The 22339-nt window shown below is 37.1% G+C and overlaps 2 protein-coding genes and 1 long non-coding RNA gene across 3 annotated transcripts in view; 1 reads left to right on the top strand and 2 right to left on the bottom strand.

Annotated features, from left to right (window-relative positions):
• The window catches only part of LOC139152466 (protein O-mannosyl-transferase TMTC3-like), a 34503-nt gene extending 22327 nt beyond the window's left edge, over window positions 1-12176 (top strand). The window contains exons 9-17 of the mRNA XM_070725594.1: window positions 915-998; window positions 1628-1765; window positions 2656-2884; window positions 3863-4018; window positions 4948-5108; window positions 5702-5822; window positions 6698-6799; window positions 7256-7339; window positions 7926-12176. Coding sequence (XP_070581695.1) covers window positions 915-998; window positions 1628-1765; window positions 2656-2884; window positions 3863-4018; window positions 4948-5108; window positions 5702-5822; window positions 6698-6799; window positions 7256-7339; window positions 7926-8375 — 1525 coding nt within the window. The 3' untranslated portion in view covers window positions 8376-12176. The remainder of the gene's footprint in view (window positions 1-914; window positions 999-1627; window positions 1766-2655; window positions 2885-3862; window positions 4019-4947; window positions 5109-5701; window positions 5823-6697; window positions 6800-7255; window positions 7340-7925) is intronic.
• Window positions 12177-13512: 1336 nt separating this feature from the next.
• On the bottom strand, window positions 13513-16124 carry LOC139146985 (uncharacterized). The gene is made up of 4 exons (XR_011555620.1): window positions 15896-16124; window positions 15501-15628; window positions 15155-15254; window positions 13513-13968 (listed from the first exon to the last, which is right to left on the bottom strand). It is a non-coding gene; the product is annotated as an uncharacterized lncRNA (long non-coding RNA).
• A 67-nt stretch (window positions 16125-16191) lies between these two features.
• On the bottom strand, window positions 16192-18866 carry LOC139124150 (DC-STAMP domain-containing protein 2-like). The gene is made up of 5 exons (XM_070690293.1): window positions 18661-18866; window positions 18047-18204; window positions 17510-17674; window positions 16437-16604; window positions 16192-16208 (listed from the first exon to the last, which is right to left on the bottom strand). Exons 1-5 carry the CDS (start codon window positions 18864-18866, stop codon window positions 16192-16194), a joined length of 714 nt encoding a protein of 237 aa, XP_070546394.1.
• Between the last annotated feature and the right edge of the window lie 3473 nt (window positions 18867-22339).

Genomic DNA, 22339 nt, shown 5'->3' with positions numbered 1-22339 from the left:
AGGCGCGTTCTACCTCAAACACAGTGTTATGACTGAGGTTACTGCCTCAAAAGGCATGGACTCCATGACTCATATTGAATAAATTCAGTACATTATACAGCATAAGCCTTAGAAAGGTGAAAAGCTTAACTTAGGAAGTTGCAGTGGTATAAACAAGATAAATCACCATTGTAATGGACGTCATTGCATTATATGAGTATTTCATTCAATAGAATTCAGGTCTAGTAGACTAGTCTGTGGTACACATGTACTTTACACGGGGCAGATTACGTGCAAAGTGACTTCAATGGAGGTGGACTTTGTCACCAAGTAAACAGCACAGCTTTGCCAGTCTGTGTACCTGTATGTAAATCAAGATTTGTCTGTTCAAGACAGGGAGAGGATCATACTGTAACTGACTCAGCAGATTTCTAGAAACCTGGAAACCATCTAGTGGAATGCTGTACTTTGATAATGCAAATATTATTCTATCATATTTGTATGAAATAATAGTAACTCTAATAGCAATACTAATACTAATCATCCTGATACAGCTTTGCCGTTTTTTTCCCTCCTCTCGAAGAAATTCAAGATTTTTATTTGTACCACAATGATACATGTACCAGTACACTGTACAACTGTGCTTCAGAATGCAGTAATAGTAAACCAGAGATGATTATTCCAAGACAGACTGTCAAGTAAAGGTTATCAGTAACATACACTTACTAACATTTTGAGAAGTCAGTCTTGGATTGCCTGTGGTTTTGATGAGAATTGATTATCGTCAGAAATTTGTGATATGATAACGGACAGATTGCAGGCTATTTCAGGAAAGAATCTGCTGGAAGCTAAATACTGTCACATTACAACTGCATTCTTCTAGCCAATGTCACTATCCCCCACACAGTCAAATGACAATTGATCTTCTTTTTCAGAAATTTTAAGAAGCTAGTGTACGTGGGATTGGCATTTCTCATTCTTTTGCACTCGGCTAAAACATACAAGAGAAATTTTGACTGGTGAGTACAATTGTTGATTTCTCTATATTCGCCATGTCACTGACTTGTATCCTTCCACTTTTACAGAAATTATACCCCATGTCCTAGTATAGCATAGGGAATGTCTGCCCCAGTCTTGTTTTAACTGCATAACCCTTTGAGTGACAAACTCATTTTTTGTTGCCATACATGTAATAAAATATAACCAAGTTAGTTGACTTTCAGATTTTTTCCCAAAATTTTGATCAAAAGCTGTTGCCATATAAAAGTGATGCTCATTTGGTCCAAAATTATCAAAAGAATTAAACAAAATTCATAAAAATTGACAAAATTTTGTACTAAAATTTTAGTGGGAAAAAGTGAAGCACTCAAAGGGGTTGTATGTGCCACTGACTCAGGAAGCTTGTTGCAAAAATAGTCTACTATACTACCGGTACACTGACAAAGGTCAGCAGGATGCTCGCCCAAGTTGGGAACAAATTACAAGTTAACTGTCGTACAAAGGACAAAGATATTTTCAGAATTACTAAATAAAATTGTGCAAATTCTGTGACAGATGGATGTGCTGATTTGATGATCCTTGTATTGCTGTGTCTGCTGCTCACACTTTGTAAACACCTAAAGCTCTTCTTTTTTCTTCCAAACTACAGGGAATCAGAGAATACGATATTCAGTGCTGCTGTACGGGTTGTCAAGACAAATGCCAAGTGTTGGAATAATGTTGGACACTCCCTGGAAAATCAGGAAAAGTGGGGTGAAGCCCTGGAATATTTCAAGCATGCTTCTGAGTAAGTGTAATTCTGAATTCCAATGAAATTTGATGGAACACATTATATGCACATAATGGTACTGTTTCAAACACATGACTATACATGTAAGAAAATTTAAAGTAGAATGTACTTCTGAAGCCGTTTTTGTCTATTTTCATTTTGTCTGTACAAATAATTACATAATTACATAGCTATTTCCGTGTTTGGACTATGTGTCTGGTATCACTTCCATGTTTTGTCTAACTTTCAATGATATAATCAAGTTTCATCCTGACAGCTGCACACAGCAATATATCAGAAGGCATATAGTCATCACAACGCCTTTCATAGATCATGGTTTCATCAATTTTTATTACTAATTTCTTTTTACTGTGTAATTGGCATTTTTCCTGTGAAGTGAAACTCATAAGTGTTCATTTATGCAAACTATATCAGTGACTATTTTTGAAATATACAAACCAAAAGTTAATGAGTCATTGTGAAAGAAGAGCGTTTATTTACCTCAGATCTTGTCACTTTCTGCCCAAGATACATCAAATATCATGTACAATCTAACCCAAACAAGGAACTACATGTACCCTCAAGGCAGCGGACCTTACATGTACGTCAGACAAATGGTCACTTACCCTTTCGAACATAGTCCTACATGTACATGTATGTGTTGGCTATAATATATCATCATGGTCCTATTCCAGAATAAAAAGATTAGACAGGCTGAGTAAGCCCAAAAGACCATTTGATGGCGGTACAAACAAGCCAATTTGTTACCCCCAATGCGTATGGAATTACACATATTTCTATCTGCATTTGATTACATTGGTTGTGTTTTGTTTGTGCCATGATCCATTCAATTTGGGTTTATCCTATTCAATCTAATGATATTTCATCTTGTCTTTCTGTGTCTGCAGAGTGCAACCGGATGACATCGGTGCATGGTTGAATGTAGGAAGGGCCTACAAAAACCTGAATAAAACAAAAGAAGCGGAAGTTGCATACAAAACGGCCATGGATCTGATGCCGCCTGTCATTCCAGGGAAAAAATACACAACAAGGGTTGCACCAAATCATCTCAATGTCTACCTCAACCTGGCAAATCTCATCAAAGATGACGCATCAAGACTAGTAGAAGCTGATAATGTGAGTCTGTGTGGAGAGACTACTGCAAAATACGGCGAAAATTATCATAGTTTGTTGCGTAGAGAACTGGGATGTTTTAGAATATGCTTTTTATAGCTGAAAAGTTAACTTAAATTTGCAAAAATAATCAATGACTTCCAGTTTTGTAGAGTTTAGCAGTTCCCATCAAAACACTCCAGGAGGGATCATATGTACACTGTGTATTAATTTAGGTCTGGGATATGTTATATCTCACTGATTGTAACCAAACTGACCTGATGGTGACATATGAACTTGGCAGGATAAGGGTTAAAAAAGTGATCTCATGTTGTAATTGATAATTCTCTGTTCATATTAGGACTCTTTGTAATGAATACACTCACATGGCAAATGAACCTTACTGCAGCATTTGATATCAAACACCTACCTAAAAAAAATGAAAGTTGGAAGTAAGAAAATTTGATGACAAAATTTTGAAATACTTGAAGTTTGGTTGTGAGAAAATTAAAGTGCTGACCAGCTTTTGAGTAATGAACATTTCAAAACAAAAACTGAATGTGATAGAATATCAAGCAAGCACATGGCTTCCACGGTGTGACTATGGTATGATTAGAGTGAATTTGCACGCAATAATCTATATACATATCTAGCTAAACCTTCCCATGCATAAATGCAGTAAGTTGTTTGTTGTGCACAGGTTTAAATTATTGACGGCTGGTTAAACCTTTTGAGTGATTTTTGTCACCTTTATAAAATGTAACCAAGTCAATTTTTCTCAGATTTTTCCCAACTTTTAATCAAAAACTGTAGCTATTGAAAACTGATGTCTATATTGGTCCTAAATTATCAAAAAATAACAGGAAAATCATACAAATTCGTTAAATGTTGCATGGATATTTTTGCGAGAAAAATTACAACACCCTAAGGGTAAGTAAACACTCATTTTGTCATTGACATCTTTTAAACTAATGTAAACACTGTATTAATTTAATATTCCAGCTGTATAAGAAAGCTATAACTATGAGACCAGACTTCATCGAAGCATACATCAATCGAGGAGATGTGTTATTAAAGCTGAACCGCTCACAGGAAGCTGTTGATAATTACATGACAGCACTGAAGTATGAAGATGATAATGCTGATATTTACTATAATGTAAGTCTGGAAACACATGTCATACAATGTACAGTTCTGTCATCACTCAGGACAATTTAATCTGTCACTGGTGTATACAGGTCTGTGATAGTAATATCTCTTGAAATAAGATCTCTGTACCAAACAATCAAAATGAATTGAACAAACAATAAATGTTCTATATGGTCATTTTTACTTAAAGGATACATATCTGCAACTTTTGATGACTTTTACTCAATTTGTGTTTTTCAACACAATTTGTTGTTCTCCTCCTCAAAATATGTTGAAAGGCCTACTATTTAGATTGTCAACACAACATCTACATGTGTACGGTATAATACACTGTATTTATTCACATTTGAATTCTAGTCTGGACCAGAATTCACTCGTCAAGAAAAATAACCCAGATTACACATGTACAGGTTGAGTTGATAAGCTGAATACTGTTTATCTCAACATACGTAAGGAGTAGAACAAGACACTGTTATTGACATCACAAAATCAACAGCAAAAAATCATAAAAATATTACAGCTGCATTCCCTTTAAGTACACTGAATCATTCTTACATGATTCCCAAGAACAGTTTTCTCATGTTCTACATGTATTTATCCTTGAATTTGCTCTTTTTAAATTTCACATTCACAGGTGCTGTGCAAAGATATTGATAGGATAGCTATCTTTGACTTCTAGACAGGTTGCCTAGCCACACTTGACACAGTTTCAATTGCAATCAATGATGTTCTGTGTTAATTGAGATTTGCCATTTGCCTTCTCTGTGGCCTAACATATAGGTCGCCGATAATGAAATTCTGGTCTTGTTTATTTGGAAATTTCTCCAATTTAGACCACTTCATGTTATTATTGATTTTGACTTGGATCTTCCAAGACACTGTGAAAGTTAGAGAGTCTAAATGACATACTAATTAAAATATTCAACGTCTTTTCCCAGCTTGGTGTAATTTACACTGAGAAAGGTGAACGAAGTCTAGCTCTGCGGAGTTTTGAAAAAGCCCTGACTCTCAACTCAGAACACAGACAAAGTTTGTTCAACTCTGCTGTTCTTATGCAAGAAACAGAGAACCCTGCCTTGAGACCAGAGGCCATCAGCAGGTTTGTGATTTCAGTCTATATTTGTCCTGTTTAAATTTCTGAAGTTCACACAACATGGTACAGAAACCGAGAATAGTAATCTTACCCTTTCTGTACCATGGTTTGGTGAAAACCCATTGTTATTAGTGGTGAGTGTGGACCGGTTCATTGAAAATCGGGGATGAATGAGCTAAACTTGGTTTTGCAATTTCCAGTTATATTTAAACTTATTATGCTGTACTGAGAATGAAATGCTATCTTGAATGTATGTACGAGGTGGTTTTTTAGCTCACATTTGGTATATTTATACCAAAGAGAGGTATTCTGTTGATTCAGCCTCATTTGCACCACATTTGCATGCCTGTACATGTATGTACGTGTGTGTGTGTGTGTGTACAGTATGTATGTATGCATTTATGTATGTTTAAATAGTTTCAGCAACACTTATTGTGAATTAATGAAAACCAGGTTTGTTGTAGCAGCATACACACAAATATTTTTAAATTGCTAGTTTTTCATGTGAAAACCTTGAAAATGGATCATATGGAAATATTGGGGTTCACTTTTCATATAAGATGGTTGTCTTACAGTTGCACAATTTTCATTTATTTCAGATTAAATCAGTTACTCTCATTAGACTTCACCAATGAGAAAGTTTACTTCAACTTAGGTATGCTAGAGATGGACAATAAGAATTATGAAACCGCTAAAATGTGGTTTGACAAGGCAATTGAGGTAAGTTTATTATAGAATTAGTGATGTCATCATTGAACTCGCTTTATTTTCTTTTCTTAAGGTATTATGGGCCTTCAAAGTGAAAGACTTGGCTTAGCTCAAACTTTCTCAGAGGAAACTTTTAACCCGTCTCTGTCAAATCAAGAATAAAATTCAGAGTTCACCCTGCAAGTTTTGATACCAGAGATAAAATTAGCCTTACCCCTTTCACACCCATTTCTCTCTCTGAAGGTCCAGCTTTGCCAAAGAAAACAATGTCATTGGTTCAAACCACCGTGGTAAAAGGTTTAAACTTACTGATATTTGAAATTCAATATTGCCTCCATCCCTGTGTACACTATATTGTTGGAAAATAAAATGTGTGATTTGTATAAAAGTAAGATGCTGAAAATTTTATTTACACCATGCTTATCTATATGATTTAATTCAATGGAATATATTTTCAGAAGTTTACTTCACAGAAATAAATCTCCTTTCAAAAGTAGTGTTTCCATATAAGTCATTTGTATCGTCATTTCTCATATTTACATGTATCTTACATACATCACAGTATTACACTCCCTTGAAAAAAGGGTCTATCCATACTTGGACACATGACTATCACTTGTGAACATATACAGTAATATGGATGATATCAACATGAATAATAGATATGTGCATTGATATAGAAATGCACACACGTCACATAAGCCAGTATATAATGAGAAACATCAAAAATTGCAATTTATTTACAAGCAGCGTTTTTTAAACTATCAACCAAAATGTAACATCGATGAAGAAATAGTGCCGTTATAAGTGGGTACATGTTAATGTAGAATTGTGTCATGGCTTTGAATGTAAGTTTAACAGCTCTCTTTCTTTTTATACAATGGCAGCTCAAGGAAGATTTCCGAAGTGCTCTGTTCAACCTAGCATTGATGTTAACACAGATTAATAGAGACATTGAAGCCTTACCATATTTGGATAACCTCATGAAGGTCAGTAAACTGTATGGTTGTCTTATTTGTAAATTTGACTGACAACTCTGTTCACCAGCCTCAGATATCAATCTCTGTACACTGTCATAGGTTTACTGGGTAGGGGGAGAGGGTCAAAGTTCAAGAGTTTATTATCTCATTATGCCCTGTTTGTTGCACAAAAAGCAGACTCAAATTCATGATTGAGGCATTGATAACTTTTTACATGCAAGTAGTTACCACAATGTGGTGTCTTGCAAACAGACTATGTTATCATATTACAGGCATATGTCAAAAGAATTGTAACATGTAAGCCTTTTTATCCATATCTGCAAGATTGTAGTTCTGATAACCTTTTACAAACCTTTGGATCAAGCAAGAGCTTTTCAATGAATGGGAATGTGAGCAAGTTTATGACAGACTGCTTCTGTGTATTTGATGAAATCTTTTTATCAATTTTTTTTTTTTCACTTTCAGTACCACCCAAACCATTCAAAGGGTTTGATTCTGCTTGGTGATATCTACATGAACAAAATCAAGTCTCTCAAAGATGCTAAAAAGGTAAGCATTCCCAGCTCATTGGTAATTTTACAAATGAAGTATAAGCCATATGTTCGCAGGCTTGAACATTCAGAAAGTGTATACTGATCTTCTGTGGATTTTATTTGTCAATTAGTGATTTTTGAACATCGTTGAAAGTTTGATAGCAGTGCTCAATAATTTTGCATAATTAGCATAAGGTAAGCATACCTGGCAGGAAACATTGAGTTACTAAATTACTAACCTTCTTGGAATGACCACAGTTTTATGTCGCCAAACCTGTGGATTATCCTTAAACAAATACTGCTAAAAGTACAATGGTATGATATACACATGCAGAGAACTCAAACAGCTAAAGCCTCCCTTCTCAATCCCTGCTCTTACACTATTTGATGGGTCACAGTTTTAACAGTTTGTCAATCCTTTGTCGGCCTTTTAACTTTTCTGCGATGGCAATGGTCATATGTATCATTGTTCTTTTCATTGTTTTATCTTCACACTTACAAAACAAAGTATTCTCAATCTGGCTAGCATTCAAACCTATGTAGTATGAATACCAAGGTTTTTTGAAAGTTTTGTGTTGTTTTGCCATCTTGCTCTTCCCTAGTGTTATGAAAAGATACTGGAAGTTGATCCACAAAACATTCAAGCGCGGCATAACCTGTGTGTGGTGTATGTCGAGGAAGGAAACCTTGTGAAAGCTGAAAAATGCCTGTCTTCAGTTTCTGAAATGGCCCCGGCAGAGGAATATATCAAGAAACATTTGAATATTGTCAGAGCTAGATTGTATCAACAGTATCAAAAACAGAGACAAGAACAACTCAGCGATCAACAAATACAAAATCAACAACCGTCTCAACAACAACAAAAACAACAATCTCAACAACAACAGCAGCAGCAACAAAAAGAGCAGCGACAGCCACAACAACAACAACAACAACAACAACAACATCAGAATCATGAAAACCAGCAACAACAACAACAACAGCAACATCAAGCAAACAAGGCAAACCAACATCACAAACAACAAGAAAAACAATCAAATAAACAACGGTAGAGTACAAAGACAGCAATGTGGAAGTAAGTACCTCAGTAACTATGGTGACAAGGAGAAGAGTGACAGTCTCAGGGAAAATGGACTGCAGGTCAGCTGTCAATCAATCAGATCATGCTCCCATGGCAGAGACAGCAAAGAAAATATATTTTGCACGGTAATGAGATTAATCAAGGCACTAGAAGGCAAAAGTAGCAGACAGGTCACCGCAAGTTGCAGCTTCTACAAGACTTGGGTCTTGAATAAAGTGAGTGTAGAAGAAACTAAGAGACAAAATGCAAGTTTTGATGCTAGAGTACCCACCATTTACAATTTGTAGCACACACACTACAGACTCTTTTTAAGTTTTTGAGTTTTCTGTGTTTGACCATGCCAAGTGGCTGGACACCGTTTAGCACCTGATAGAGTTTCACCTTGTCCAAGAGTCTCTAGCGTCAAAAAAAGTAAGCCAGTGTGAGCTTAGTTTGTATAGAGGGAGTGAAACCTTGCAACTTCAGAAGCCGTGAAGTTGAAAATTTGGAATGCATGATTTTGTGTCAGCTGGCTGAAACTTCATGACAAAGTAAAGTACTCTTTTTATGACTTTAGTGATTTTTTTTTTACAATTTTTCATGATAATAATGACAATGAAATGAGCATCTAAGGCAAATATGCAAAATTTATGAAATCTGTGACTCTTTGTCATCAGTGCATGTACAGATGACAAACCAATAAACACAGTTTATACCTTGAAAATAAAAGACTTTAACTTTTGCTCAAGCTTCTTCCAACAAACTTTCAACTGTTCTCTTTCAAAATCAAGAATCAAAATCTGGGGTCACAGTACAAATTTTGGAACTAGAGAAACAAATTACCTCACATTTACCAAGATTTGAAATTCAAAACAGCCACCATCCCTGTGTTATTTCTATCGGGGAAAATATGATTTTCATTTTTCGAAAAGCTAAGACAGTGAAAACTTAGTTAACACCAAGAGCTTTAAAATGAACCCCACAAGTGGTAGATTAGAAAATTGTAAAAATTTTAGAGTCTGAATATCTGTCCCCGAGGTACATTCTACCTTAAAGGGGCAGCCCTCAATCCCAGGTTGACATTGAGTATTTACATAGTGTTAGTCCTTTGTTTTCCATTGAAATTTTTATCAAGTTAGTCAATTTGCTTTTAGATAAAGCTGAGAAATAATTTGCCCCTTTCAAACAAAGCGCAAACAGTACAAATGTAAGGACAATATCAGAGTCTCTATACAGGTGTACATAGCTGCACTGATATGTGTATGTACTTTAACTTCATAGTTTGACATTTTCTATCTTGGTCATCAGGCAAGGCATTCTCTATATTGTGTTTTACTATACATATTGTACTACAGTACTCCCAGGGATATCATTTCAGAGTACAAACTGCCCTTCACTTGTGACTGATGTGCGGACCAGACAAACATGTAGGCAGAACTGTTTATACTGATATCCAGTGTATGATAAATCTTTTTTTTTTGTAGTTGGTGCTGACATCCCAGAGATATATGCACAATTCAAGTACTGAAATTGCAGTGCAAATATGATGCATAATTAAATATTTATTAGCTTGTCCTTTACTGCACTTTTCAATGTTGCACATGTCGCAGGGGTACACATAACTCTTTAAACTATGATTTGAAAAATGTAGATTTTTTCAGTGCACTCAGAGAATATCTGTTAGTTTGGGTATGGCAAAGAAAGCAGCAAGTCATTTTAATGCATTCAAATGCATGATTTTATGCTTCGTCACAAGAAATGGTGGCAGATGACAGATGTATGACATCCCATCCATATGACAGATAAAACAAAATCCAAGGTTGCAGTAGGCACAGTACATTTCTGGTAGTGCCACTTAAAATAACATACAATAAGTGTACTCTGAAGTTGGTACATTATGGCCATAATGTAACAGTAAATAAAAATGTGGTTAATTGTATGATAAAAATATGATTTTAAAATTATTAAATATCAGATTTGAGGATATTTATATCATTTGTTAATCAACAGATGTGTTTATCTGCGTTACTTCATGTGGTAAGTCGCAGGTGATCAGAACAGTGCCAAAATGATCGTAATTTTAGAGATCTCAGTTTTTCATGAAACATGATCGAGTTCTTAAAGGAATTGTTATGTTTGTAATAAGAGGGTAATTCCATAATCATTGGGAAGGGTTGATAATATTTTTTTGTTGAAAAATTTTCAGATTCACTGATTTGAACCTATTTGACCCAAATGTGAAAGAGTCAAATAAAAATGCTCAACACAGTTGCAGCTAGTTGATTATGTACAAAATTTCAGTTTTTGCCAGCCTTCTAAGAATTCCCATCTCTAAAAGGAGGGAACAAAAGTCATTGGAAATTTAAAATGACTGCCAAGTGCAGTGTCAAGGGTCCTTACAATCAATATAGCTTTAAATAATGTGTATGTTGGAGATTTTAATCACCCAATATACCTGTTTAATCTGTTTAATCTTCTTTAATAATTGCTTATTTCTGTAACGATTTTGTCCGAAATGGCACTATAATTTTAATAATATCATAGGGAAAATTCCTAGATTAACCCAGTGACTAACATTTAATGATGTCTCTTTACTAGCTGGTTAGCCGATAGAAAGTCTTGGTGAGAGAGAGAAATTTTTTTATTCCGCACAGCGTACTATGTCTGAGTGAAAGCCCTCACTTTGTTATTCTTGTGGCATGAAACAGAAGCACCTGTAATATAATTTAAAACATAGTTAGTCATCTTACTTTATGTGTTTTCCCACATAATGTACACATGTATATAATTTATGGAATGACAATTTAAAATTGTCATTTTATCGAGTATTTACAATGAAGAAAACTGACTTCTTTGTATATTATTATCACCTTGAGAGAGATATAATCTTTTGTTAGCTATGATTAGATGCAATAATTTTAGCCAGCTGGTGAAGTAGTACAAGTCCTTGTGTGTGAGTAGAGCTGTGTATTCCTGGAAGACTAAGATACAAATTTTCTCATATGTCTTCTAGAACCAGGTAATCTTAAAGTCCCAGTGTGGCACACTTAGTACTGAAAAGCACAGCCTTGGTGTTATTTAAGTTTTGGTGTATGATGGGAGTAAAGACGAAAACCAGGGTAAAGTGATTTTGTGCAAAACTAGAATATAATATTACCCAGTTGTGATTAGTTGAAATCCCTTTCCTGTTTTATTACATGCCTTTATGTGAGTGCAAAACAGTACATTGATTTGAAAAGGAACGTCCAGGAAGTTAGTGGGCCGGTGAACGATGTACTGACCAGTTTCCATGGTTACCCTGGCCAGTGAAGCCCTTCGACGTTTTCGACACCTAAGTAGACGCTTAACGATAGTTGTAAAATATACATGTGCACACTTCTATTTTGACTTTCGTTAAAATCCGTTTGATGCTGGTCGATAATGGTAAAATTGTTTGAAAATGTCCTGCGTATAAATAAATGTCATACAACATAAACCATAAAGAGGCATGTAATAAAAATATTATTGCCTGAATACATAGGAGTATGAGCCCTCGCAGCAGGAGACAATTTGCCCTCCTTGCGTCGGGCAAATTGTCACCTGCTCTTGGGCACATAAACCCATGTTCAGGCAATAATAAATATTACTCACTGACAGTAAAGTCAAACCGCACATATCAATATGTAATCATACAATGATTAATAAATATTAAATGTATAGTATGTTGGGTTACTTGGTATTCAAATCATGCTGTACATATATTTGCTAGTGTATTTTTGTATGAAAATATGAAAATAAAGTTATTTACAAAGTTCGGAGATAGCCTTTGTTTGGATTTGTCATTGTCCTTATATCAGACCAGTGTTTGCATGTGTGTGTGTGTCTGTCTGTCTGTCTGTCTGTGTGTCTATGTCTGTGTCTCTGTTTCTCTTCCGGGAGAGAAGGGTACTGTTTTGACATATCTTCACTTGCCGGAGACTTCATCTTGAAAAACAGAAAAAACACCTGATCACATAAAAAAGGTTTGGCAGTGGGATAACTTCCCTCACTTGTCAGGAAAACTGAACGTAATTGATGTTATTTATTCAAATCATGATGAAATATTTAAATTTCTATGGACATTTTCGGTTAACATTTTTTTTCACCCAAACTTTGTCTGATACTTTTGATATTTGTTATTCAGATTCTTAGGGAAGATCAAAATGTGATATATTCAAATTGTGATGAGATCTGCAATTTGTATTTTTGGGCTATTTTTGCCAATTTTAGTCAAAAAATTTGTTTCTCAAAAACTACTTTTCTGATGGGTTTGAGATTTGAAAAACATGTTCGTAGGGATGATCTGACTTTGATATATTCAAATTATGATGAAGTCTTCAATTGTGTATTTTTGCAGCTATTTTTGATCAACCCATCTGTAAGTCAAAGATTTCCACCTTCATCAACACACGTTTCACAAACAGTTGTGCACAGAATACTGCGGGTTTCTATTAGCTGCTAGGTCCCTTGTTTTTTCTAGGAAAATTAAACATTTACTCGACTCTCTTAAGGAAAAATATGATGTAGGCCTGTTTTTTGTAAAATGTTGCTATAGCAACTGACTTTATTCAGCCCTCCTACCCCTACGTCAACTGGCTCTTTTTCCTATCGGTATGTAACCGTGGTAAGCTGAAACAGAGTTCTCACAAGCGAGCATTGGGCATCCGGGACGAGTTGCCTTACATTATACCAGTCTACGAAAATTCAAATGTCTTCGGAAAATGAAATTTAATCTGTCGGAACTTGTGTACTTAGAGTCAAAATAATAGTAGCGTCTACTTTTGAGTTTCCCCTGTTCGAACTCTGAGTTACGACTCTAAATACCAGAAATCTTATTTATTGCGAGTGATCGCCTACTTGTGATCCAAACTTAACATGTACTGATGACAGTAAGTCTCGTGAGTTCTATTAAATATTGTCTCCAGCTAAAAATTTTGCCTATTATTGAAAGCAGGCTGTGATCCTACGAAACGTAGGAAGTATCGGTTGAAAATATACCGTGTAAATTTAAGATAATAGGAAAGTGGTTGAAAATTGCATGCTTTGCAAAAAGCAATAGAACCTTGAATTTAGCAGTACCGTGACAGAGAGATATACCACAGATAAGAACGGTTACCTGTCCATAAACTAAACTGTTTTCAAAGTAAATACAAATGGGCCCGGTAAACAACTGCAACTGCAGGAGTGCATAAAGATAGCCTTCAGTTTGCTCTACTGTAATTTACAAGCTTTTATTTATTTTCTCCCGAATCAAAGACTGCTATTTGTAAGCTTGCAGATGATAGAACTCAAGATGACAGATGACATAAAATACATTATCGCGACGATTGCTCTACCGACAAGTCTCAACGCAAGTCAACATAATTATGTAAATTGTTCTTCAGTTCAATCGATCATCCTCCAATCTTGTATCGTCATTTGATGAGCTCTCATCGGCCTCTATTACGTCATCATCCTCGGATTTTACGGGTAGACTTTCAAGTTCATCCTCCTCATCGGTCTCTGTTACTTTACCGTCCTCGGATTTCACAAGTAGAGGCTCAAGTTCATCCTCCTCGCTTGAATCTCTGAGAGAGAGAGAGAGAGAGAGAGAGAGAGAGAGAGAGAGAGAGAGAGAGAGAGAGGAGAGAGAGAGAGAGAGAGAGAGAGAGAGAGAGAGAGAGAGAGAGAGAGAGAGAGAGAGAGAGATTGATGATTGATTGATTGATTGATTGATTGATTGATTGATTGATTGGGAAAGTTTTTTTAAAGAACATGCAGAACATGGAGTTTCAAATGCTGAGTGCACGACGATGGGGATTTGACACCAGTGTCTTATGAGACAGACGTTTTATCTTATTTATATTTCCATGAAATTAGTAAACTTCCACATCCAATAGATGCATGTTGGATTTATTACTTTTCTTGTTTGATATGGTCTAATTACGTTAATGCAGCCGTTCCGAAAAAATCATTTCAAATGATAACATTCACCCACTAATGAAGAAAACTTCGCTTACACAATGAATGTAACGGGAATTATAATATGCTTGTCTGGAATCCGGCAATCTGATTGGCTGGAGCCGGGGTTTATATTCTCAACAAGAAGACCTGCGCGCCGCGTAACATTTTTGAGCTCGCGCAAATTTCGAACGCCAACTTGAAATAATGTCGAACAAGTCTATGGCTTCAGATTGATTTTGATTGTTAAATTTTAGTCTAGTGCGGCTTGACAAACCAACATATGAAGAGTTCTGTAAGCAGCGGAGGCTATGTAACAACAACATAATTTTTTAAAGTTTTATGAGTTGTTTTGGAGTAAAATTCTTATAATCACGATATCGATGCGTCACGTAACCGTATTTTATGAATTCAAATGTGCACGCGCGCGAGTTCTGAAACATTCTTTTTTCGAGTTTGTATGAGGCTCGGCGCTCCGCGATCCTGAACTCTCGTTCCAACTTCGGCCCTAAATAATGAAATTGTCCCCTTGTTTTTAACTTTAACATATTATAATGAGGTTATAAACGGTGCGCTCGGGTATTTGGTTGCAGATATGACCTCGGGGGTGAAAATTAGCGTATTTGGGTGAAATAATCACCTCGCTTCGCTCGGTTATTATTTCCCGCCAAATATGCTAATTTTCACCCCAGAGGTCTTATATCCACAACCAAATACCCTTGCTTGCCGTTTATAACCTCTAATTAATGTATAATGCTTTTGTCATTATTCCTGACCGCCTCGTTTGACGACGAGTAGTTCTGGAATGCTTACCTCTCTTCGCTGAAGTCAGAGAAATCCCCATAATCGACTGGCTTCATACACAAAGTGCAGATGTTATTGAGATCAGTGAAGCATTCTAAGCAGTAAACGCCTGAAATGAGTAAATTGGTTCATATATTCTGCTCAGTTATTGCCTTATGTTTATAGGACGCGACAAATTTTTCATATTTATCCACACAAATTCGTCATAAAAATCATTGCACACATCTTGTAATGTCATCATCATCATCATCATCATCATCATCATCATCATCATCATCATCGTCATTATCACGATTACCATCATTGTCACTATCATCGCCACGTCGGTACGAATACATTGGCAGTTTGTTTTTACCTTTGCAACCAGGGAAGACGCAATGCTTGAAATTTTCTGTGTCACTCATATCGCCTGACTGAGAACATCCAAGACAGTACTTTTTCTTTACGCCACACATCTTGAGAATTTTTTCAAATAGAGGAAACCTAAATAAAATTGAAAAGAAGTTTCTGTACAAAATCTTAGTTGAAAATAAGCAATTTGACTTTGTTTTGCTTTGTGTTGATTTACGTTGCATGTTTTTATTTGTTGTTTGTTTACAACCTCAATTTTCATTTTGTTACATACGTTTATATGCTCTATTCTAATGATTTCTTGATTTCGGAAGAGACCCCGATGATGGCGCACTGGACATTTGCTTATTAAGAAAATTGGTCACTATGTGAAACTGTGCACATGACTTCATGACTTACATAACAGCAAGGCGGTCGGTCAAAGATATTTTAGGTGCAACAGGGAGACTCTTTGAATTTCGCCGGATTTTTCGGCGCAGGAATCTGAGAAACCCTCCACGTCGTTTCTGAATATGCCCGTAAAGCCAAGCAATCCGTTGGCGCTCCCTCTCCTGGTAGTAGTAGGACGCCACCAACCGACGGAGACGTAGCCCGTAGGCTTCTGTCAGAACCAGGAATAGACATATGCCATATATGGAACCTGCAGAGAAATAAGTCCTTCTATGATGCCACATTTCATGTTGAAGCTGATATTACTAGAGTAAAAAGAATGCTGTGATAATATGTTATAGGAGTTAAATTTACATGTCTTACTTTTGCATAAAATAGATATCAAAACCTGCAGAAAGTAGATGACGAGGATACTCGGATATAGGCTTTTCTTTTTATTGCCAGTCATGGAGATATCATCGACCAAAACCTTAGACACAGTTTGATGACACACAGAGACTGCAACAGAAAAAAAATGAACGAGGAAGGCTTCTTGCATCATCATTCTTACCTATAGTTTTGTATGCAGCCATATCTGGTGGCTGTGGATTAGGTAGACACCTTGTCGTGTCAATGCTGAAATTTTTACCAGACATAGGATCAAAGCTGGTGATCACCTCTCTGTACAGGTCAGCTAATAGACCTTCGCCTTCGACGTGCATGTGAACTTGATGCGGGTCTGCGAATGCATGAAATAGGAATAAGTGAAATTATTGTGAAGGAATTTCTTTTATAAACACTAGTTTCGCAATGTCAGCAGACATTTGACCTGGTTGTCGATACTGCATCTTTAGTCGCTTGTGGTTTAATAGGTACACGACGAAAGCGCCTGCAACCAAGTCATTTTCGCTATATGTCATTTGGGCCTTCGCCGTGTACCTAACCTAAAGACTTACAAGAGACTGGTACACCATGGCTCTAATTCAAGACCAATGACAGCGATCTAGGTAACTATGATCATTTTTATTTTGTCTTGATTAAAATTTTGTTGTTTCTCTGTGATTGACATTCCCGACCTCGCTGAATAAAAACATGCACTTTATAAGAGGGACGGTTTTTGCGTTATGTCAGAGCATTAACCATTTGTTTTCCTTCCTTTTCCGTTTGACATGGCTTTCCATAAAATCAAGATAAAGATCTTAGCCATTTCTAGTTCTGTTATATTTAACGGGGGATGGTCGTCGGAACTGCGCATGTGCGACGTTCTTGTTTATAAACAATGTATTTCATGCATGATATCTATATGCATCTCTTCAATATAGCTGCAACTTATAAAGTTTACGGTATTTATTGTTAACAAGCATGTTTCAACTTTCATCAATCGCCAACGAGCCCTAGATTTTACATCGGTCGTAGGGGTCCCTGGCAACCTTTGAGCAGAGTTCCGACCACCCCCTCCCCTTTAACAATAATTTTCGGAGATATTCACCAGTATTAAAAGTTGCCAATCATCTGAATCACCAGTTTGAAAACTGGAAGGTGCGACCGACGTTCCACAAAGTCAACATAGCCATTTCTGCCACGCTTCTTTCGCCAAATGATGATGCATTCAAATTTGTTTTAACTGAATAACTTTCAACTCACTTTGTGCCTGCGTATTGAGAGCTGCGTTCCACCGAATCATGCGCAACAGCCAGTGCGCTCCGTAGTCAGCCGAGATGATGAGCGCCACCCAGAGGCACTGTGAACCCCATAGCAAGAGTCCAGTCAACATGCTTATCCGCTCCATCTTTGCCAATTTCCAGGAAACTGTTCATATAAAGGAAACACTGAACATTAAGCTAAATTCAATCTGCATTTAAAGGGCAATACGGGGCTAGGATACGATTTCTATACAATGCATGATAAATATAGTTTAGAAGAGTTTTAGATTAGTTGATATTTAATTTATTGACTCCTATTCTCTGACCAAAACGCTTGTAAGTCTCCATGTCGAACACCAGGGGAGAGAGAGAGAGAGAGAGAGAGAGAGAGAGAGAGAGAGAGAGAGAGAGAGAGAGAGAGAGAGAGAGAGAGAGAGAGAGAGAGAGAGAGAGAGAGAGAGAACCATACAGGTACAGCGAGTCTGAAAGCTTTTCAATTGTGACGAAGAAAAAAGACAATGAGCATATATGTACATACACGGCCTGATATATTTACTTCTTTCTGACCTACGCAGCGGTAGCAACGTTTCTTTGTTCATCGAGGTTCTTCTGTCGTCGATTTCAACAAACATAGATGTGATGTAACAGTTGTCATACTTGTCTTTGCATAGATAATTACGCCTGTAAAAGTAAGCCCTGTGGAGAGGAATGGATATGAATGAAGAAGGTAGACTTCGTGATACTTATTAAATGAAAATATCAGCTAGTACAAAAACAGTGATAATATGTTATCATGATGAATAATTGAAAAAAAGATTTGGTTGTTTACGTGGAAACCTTTTTTTGTGCGTCCATGCCATTCTTTGTCTAATATATGTTGCCAAAACACATGCCAAGGTTTGAATGAAGACTATTATATATTACTTAACCAAAAGAGATAGTTTAACGCTTCCGATATCGTGGTTTCGCACAAACCCATTCATGTCAATTGTGGTTTGGTCTTATGTAGAGAAAATTGGGTTGAAGAGCTCAAAATCTACACAGTCTGAGTTTCGTTATTGTTGAGTCCGTAATTGTGACATTCATCATCAAGCTATTTCGTTCCAGAAAACAAAACTATTGACCTTTTAAATATTGACAGGCGTAACATACTTGAGAAAAAGCCATATCAGGGTCAAAGCCAGTCCACGACTCGCCCATGCCAATACCAGACGAAATACACGCGTGCGCTGTTCAATTTCCTGAGCAATGCCTTGTGTGATCTCGGAGACTGTCTTGGAGACGTCTTTGTTGACTGTGAAGTTATGACTGAGGTCGAAGTCCACATAAAATTGCTTTTCCAGCTCGTCGAGGACCATGGTGCAGCCTGATATAGGAGATTTAGATTCATTGATGGAAAGTTAAATACGAAGGGGAACATGAGCGCCAACTGTACAAATCAATATACAATTACACTTTGAAACGAAATGATGTAGATATATTTTCAAAGGCAACATATATACTTGCGCAATTAAGTATGTCCTCCCGAACCATAATGGACGAATGGAAACTTTGCACAACATATTGTACGGGGAGAAGCCGTGTAAATTATGTAGCGGACAGTTCGCTTGAGTCCATTGCGGGCCGACGGGATATAGTTTTAGCAATGCGAGGGAATTTGTAGATGTAAAAAATCCTGGGGCCAATATATCAGATAATCGGATACATTATCTGGGGATGACGTCACAAATAAACAGGTAATGAAAAAGCTGTCATATGACGGGAATAAATGATTATAAATTAAAATATATTTAGCTTTCAAAAAAAGTGCAATCAATCATGATGTATTCATCCAATGTCTTTGTATGTTTAGCATCTAATGCATTTGAAAACACGCTGGCCGCTTCAACAAAATGATTTGACCCAATCCTACAATTCTGCAGGGCAATGATGACCTGTTCATTTGGAAAGAGGGGTGGAAGGATTAAAGTGGCACTCACACTTGGTAACATTTTGAAAGCATATTTTTTAATGCCAACGGTCCATATTTGACGAGGCGACTGCGCGCGGATCGCGAGATATCGATAAAAACATGTCTTCAAAAAAGTTAAAGTTTGAATTCCGGTGGCCAACCTAAATTCAGCTTCCGAACATCGAACGTTCGGCACTGGGGCCATTGTCAACTAAGCTATGGAGTCTACGCTGACGCTGCTGTACGCCACAGTACCACTGGTGTCGGTGATCAGTCATGGCCTGTGGGAGAAAGCTGAATCTTATTGACTAGGCGTATAAACGAAAAACAATTTTTGCTGATTCCACCAGAATTGGCAAGGTGGCTAGCACAGTTACGTGCGGTTGATACATAGCGGCCGCCGCGTGATATGCATAGACGCATGCCACGCGCGCGGCGTACTGTGTGGCAGACGACAAAATGTAGTCATCGGAGGCGGCTAATATTTGACATGTAAAAACTGATGTTTATGTGGTATTGGTTAAAAATATAATACAACCGACTAAGAATAATGAAAACGACAAAAACTAAGGAGAAGTTTTAAAAAACTTACCTGAGGTAAATGCATAATGTGTACATAAAGTATTTGCAGTGGGAAGTAAAATAATTGCGTCGTTCGAACTTACTGTAGACTCCCTAGAATATCGTCAATCAGCACAACAACAAACCTTCAGGGGATTTCGAGTCAAAATTAGAACGATCGTAAAACTTCGGGATGTGAAAAATACGCTCTGGAAATGACATGTTTTTATCGATATCTCGCGATCCGCGCGCAGTCGTCAAGTCAAATATCGACCGTCAAAAATGTGTTTTAAAAATGTTACAAAGTGGGAGTGCCTCTTTAAAATGTACAGAACAAGTGATATCAGAATCGCACAAATGCACCTTCCATCGTAGTCCTTGATCAAAGTTCACACCTACTCGACGTATTTTTCACTGGATCACTATAACAATGGACGATTATGAGAAGAAATGCTGACAACTCTCAACTGACAAGTCTCACCTGTTGTTATGGTACCGACGACAAAGTCTATAATTGCTGCAGGAATCAAACAGAACAGCTTCCCGACTGAAAGAACAACATGTGTGTATATATGTCTATATATATATATATTATATATATATATATATATATATATATATATATATATATATATATATATATATATATATATATGACATTGGCAACAGGTAATGGATGAACGAAATATTTAAACTCTAGACATTTAAGCATTACATTTTCGACAAATATTATAACCTCGCTCTGTTTGACATCTCTGTTTGAGAGAGAGAGAGAGAGAGAGAGAGAGAGAGAGAGAGAGAGAGAGAGAGAGAGAGAGAGAGAGAGAGAGAGAGAGAGAGAGAGAGAGAGAGAGAGAGAGAGAGAGGGTGCCGCCAACAGGTAAATTTATTTCGCAAAATCATCACAAAACATGTTTTGAAAGCTGATATACCTATTTTTACTAATTTTTAACCTTAACCTAAAATTTGGAGTGAAGAGTAGAGCTGTTCGTAACTGCCCTCCCAGTGGCATGCACGGAAAATGTGCCCTCCTACTGAATTCTGATGCCCGCTGCCCTACAGTATCTGTGTGGTCTACCCGCTCCCCACAACAATTCAAGCTCCCCACTGCCCTCTCCCCTCTACTGAAATTCCCAATCGTCCAATCCCCTCTAAGTTAGGCGCTTAACCTCCCCTCAAGTTCTATCAACCACGGCATACCCCTCCCTCTACGTATTTTCCGGTACCCGCTTTCAAAAACTTTCTCCCCGCCCACTGATAAAAATTACATTTCTTCCCCGCCAACAGTAACTATCGCTTTTTTCCCCTCGCTCGCTGAGTAGTTTTTTAATTTGCCTGTCCGCTGAAAAACTGTACACGAACACCTTTTTGCAAGAACAGCTTAGTTGACGGCACCTTGAGAGAGGGAGGGAATGAGAGAGGTTCTACACGGACAGATCCGTTTACAGAAAATAAAGTTGGAGGCATATCAAAAGGAGAAAGTACTTAGTGTATAGATGGTAAAACGATCAAAGAGGGTTCGCAAATGAGACACACAAAAATAGGAAGCACAGCGTGACAAAGAAACAGAAGTCGCATAGACAGCGTTGAACTGTGGGCCTACAAACAATCTATGGAAAAGCGATATAATTAAGTTATGATTAAGACCCTTAGAGTTATGCTATTTCTATCATGCTATGATTGAAAGAACCTTTATCTTACTTCCAGCTAATGCACATATGTTTTCCACCAAACTGACGATACCACACGTCCATTCAAGGATTTTGGATAACTTTTGTTTGCAGTCTCTCTCGGCAGTTTGAAATTTTTCACGGCAGACTGTTTCTGGCGCCCCCATACGTTCGTTACAGACATCGACCAGGCTAAACATCCAATCAACAGCTTCTTGGACCGCATCACCTGATTGTTGAAAATGTATTCAACTGATAAGAAATGGCATGATCATAGGAACAAAACTGAGTACATTAAAGCGGTAAGATAGAACCCGCCCCGGGGACGGATAGTCGGACTCTCAATTTTCTATATTTCTTTTCTGATCTACCACTTGTGGGGGCTCATTTAAAGCTCTCAAAGAAAAACTTTCACCATCTCAGTTTTTCGAAATTCGAAAATTCAATTTCCCCCATGAAGTTGACACAGAAATGGCAGCCACTTTGAATTTCAAATATCGCAAAGTGTTTGGCAATTTGTTTCACTTGTTCCAAACTTTACCCCCGATTTTTATTGTTGATTCGGTGAGAGAATGGTTGGAATATTCCTTGAGGAAATTTCGAGCAAAAGCTTAAGTCTTTCACTTTCGAGGCGCATACTACCTTAAGG

This window comes from Ptychodera flava, chromosome 2 (genome assembly GCF_041260155.1).
Source record: "Ptychodera flava strain L36383 chromosome 2, AS_Pfla_20210202, whole genome shotgun sequence".
Lineage (NCBI taxonomy): Eukaryota > Metazoa > Hemichordata > Enteropneusta > Ptychoderidae > Ptychodera > Ptychodera flava.
The sequence above is the reverse complement of the archived record's forward strand: the minus strand, read 5'-3'. Positions and strand labels throughout refer to the sequence as shown.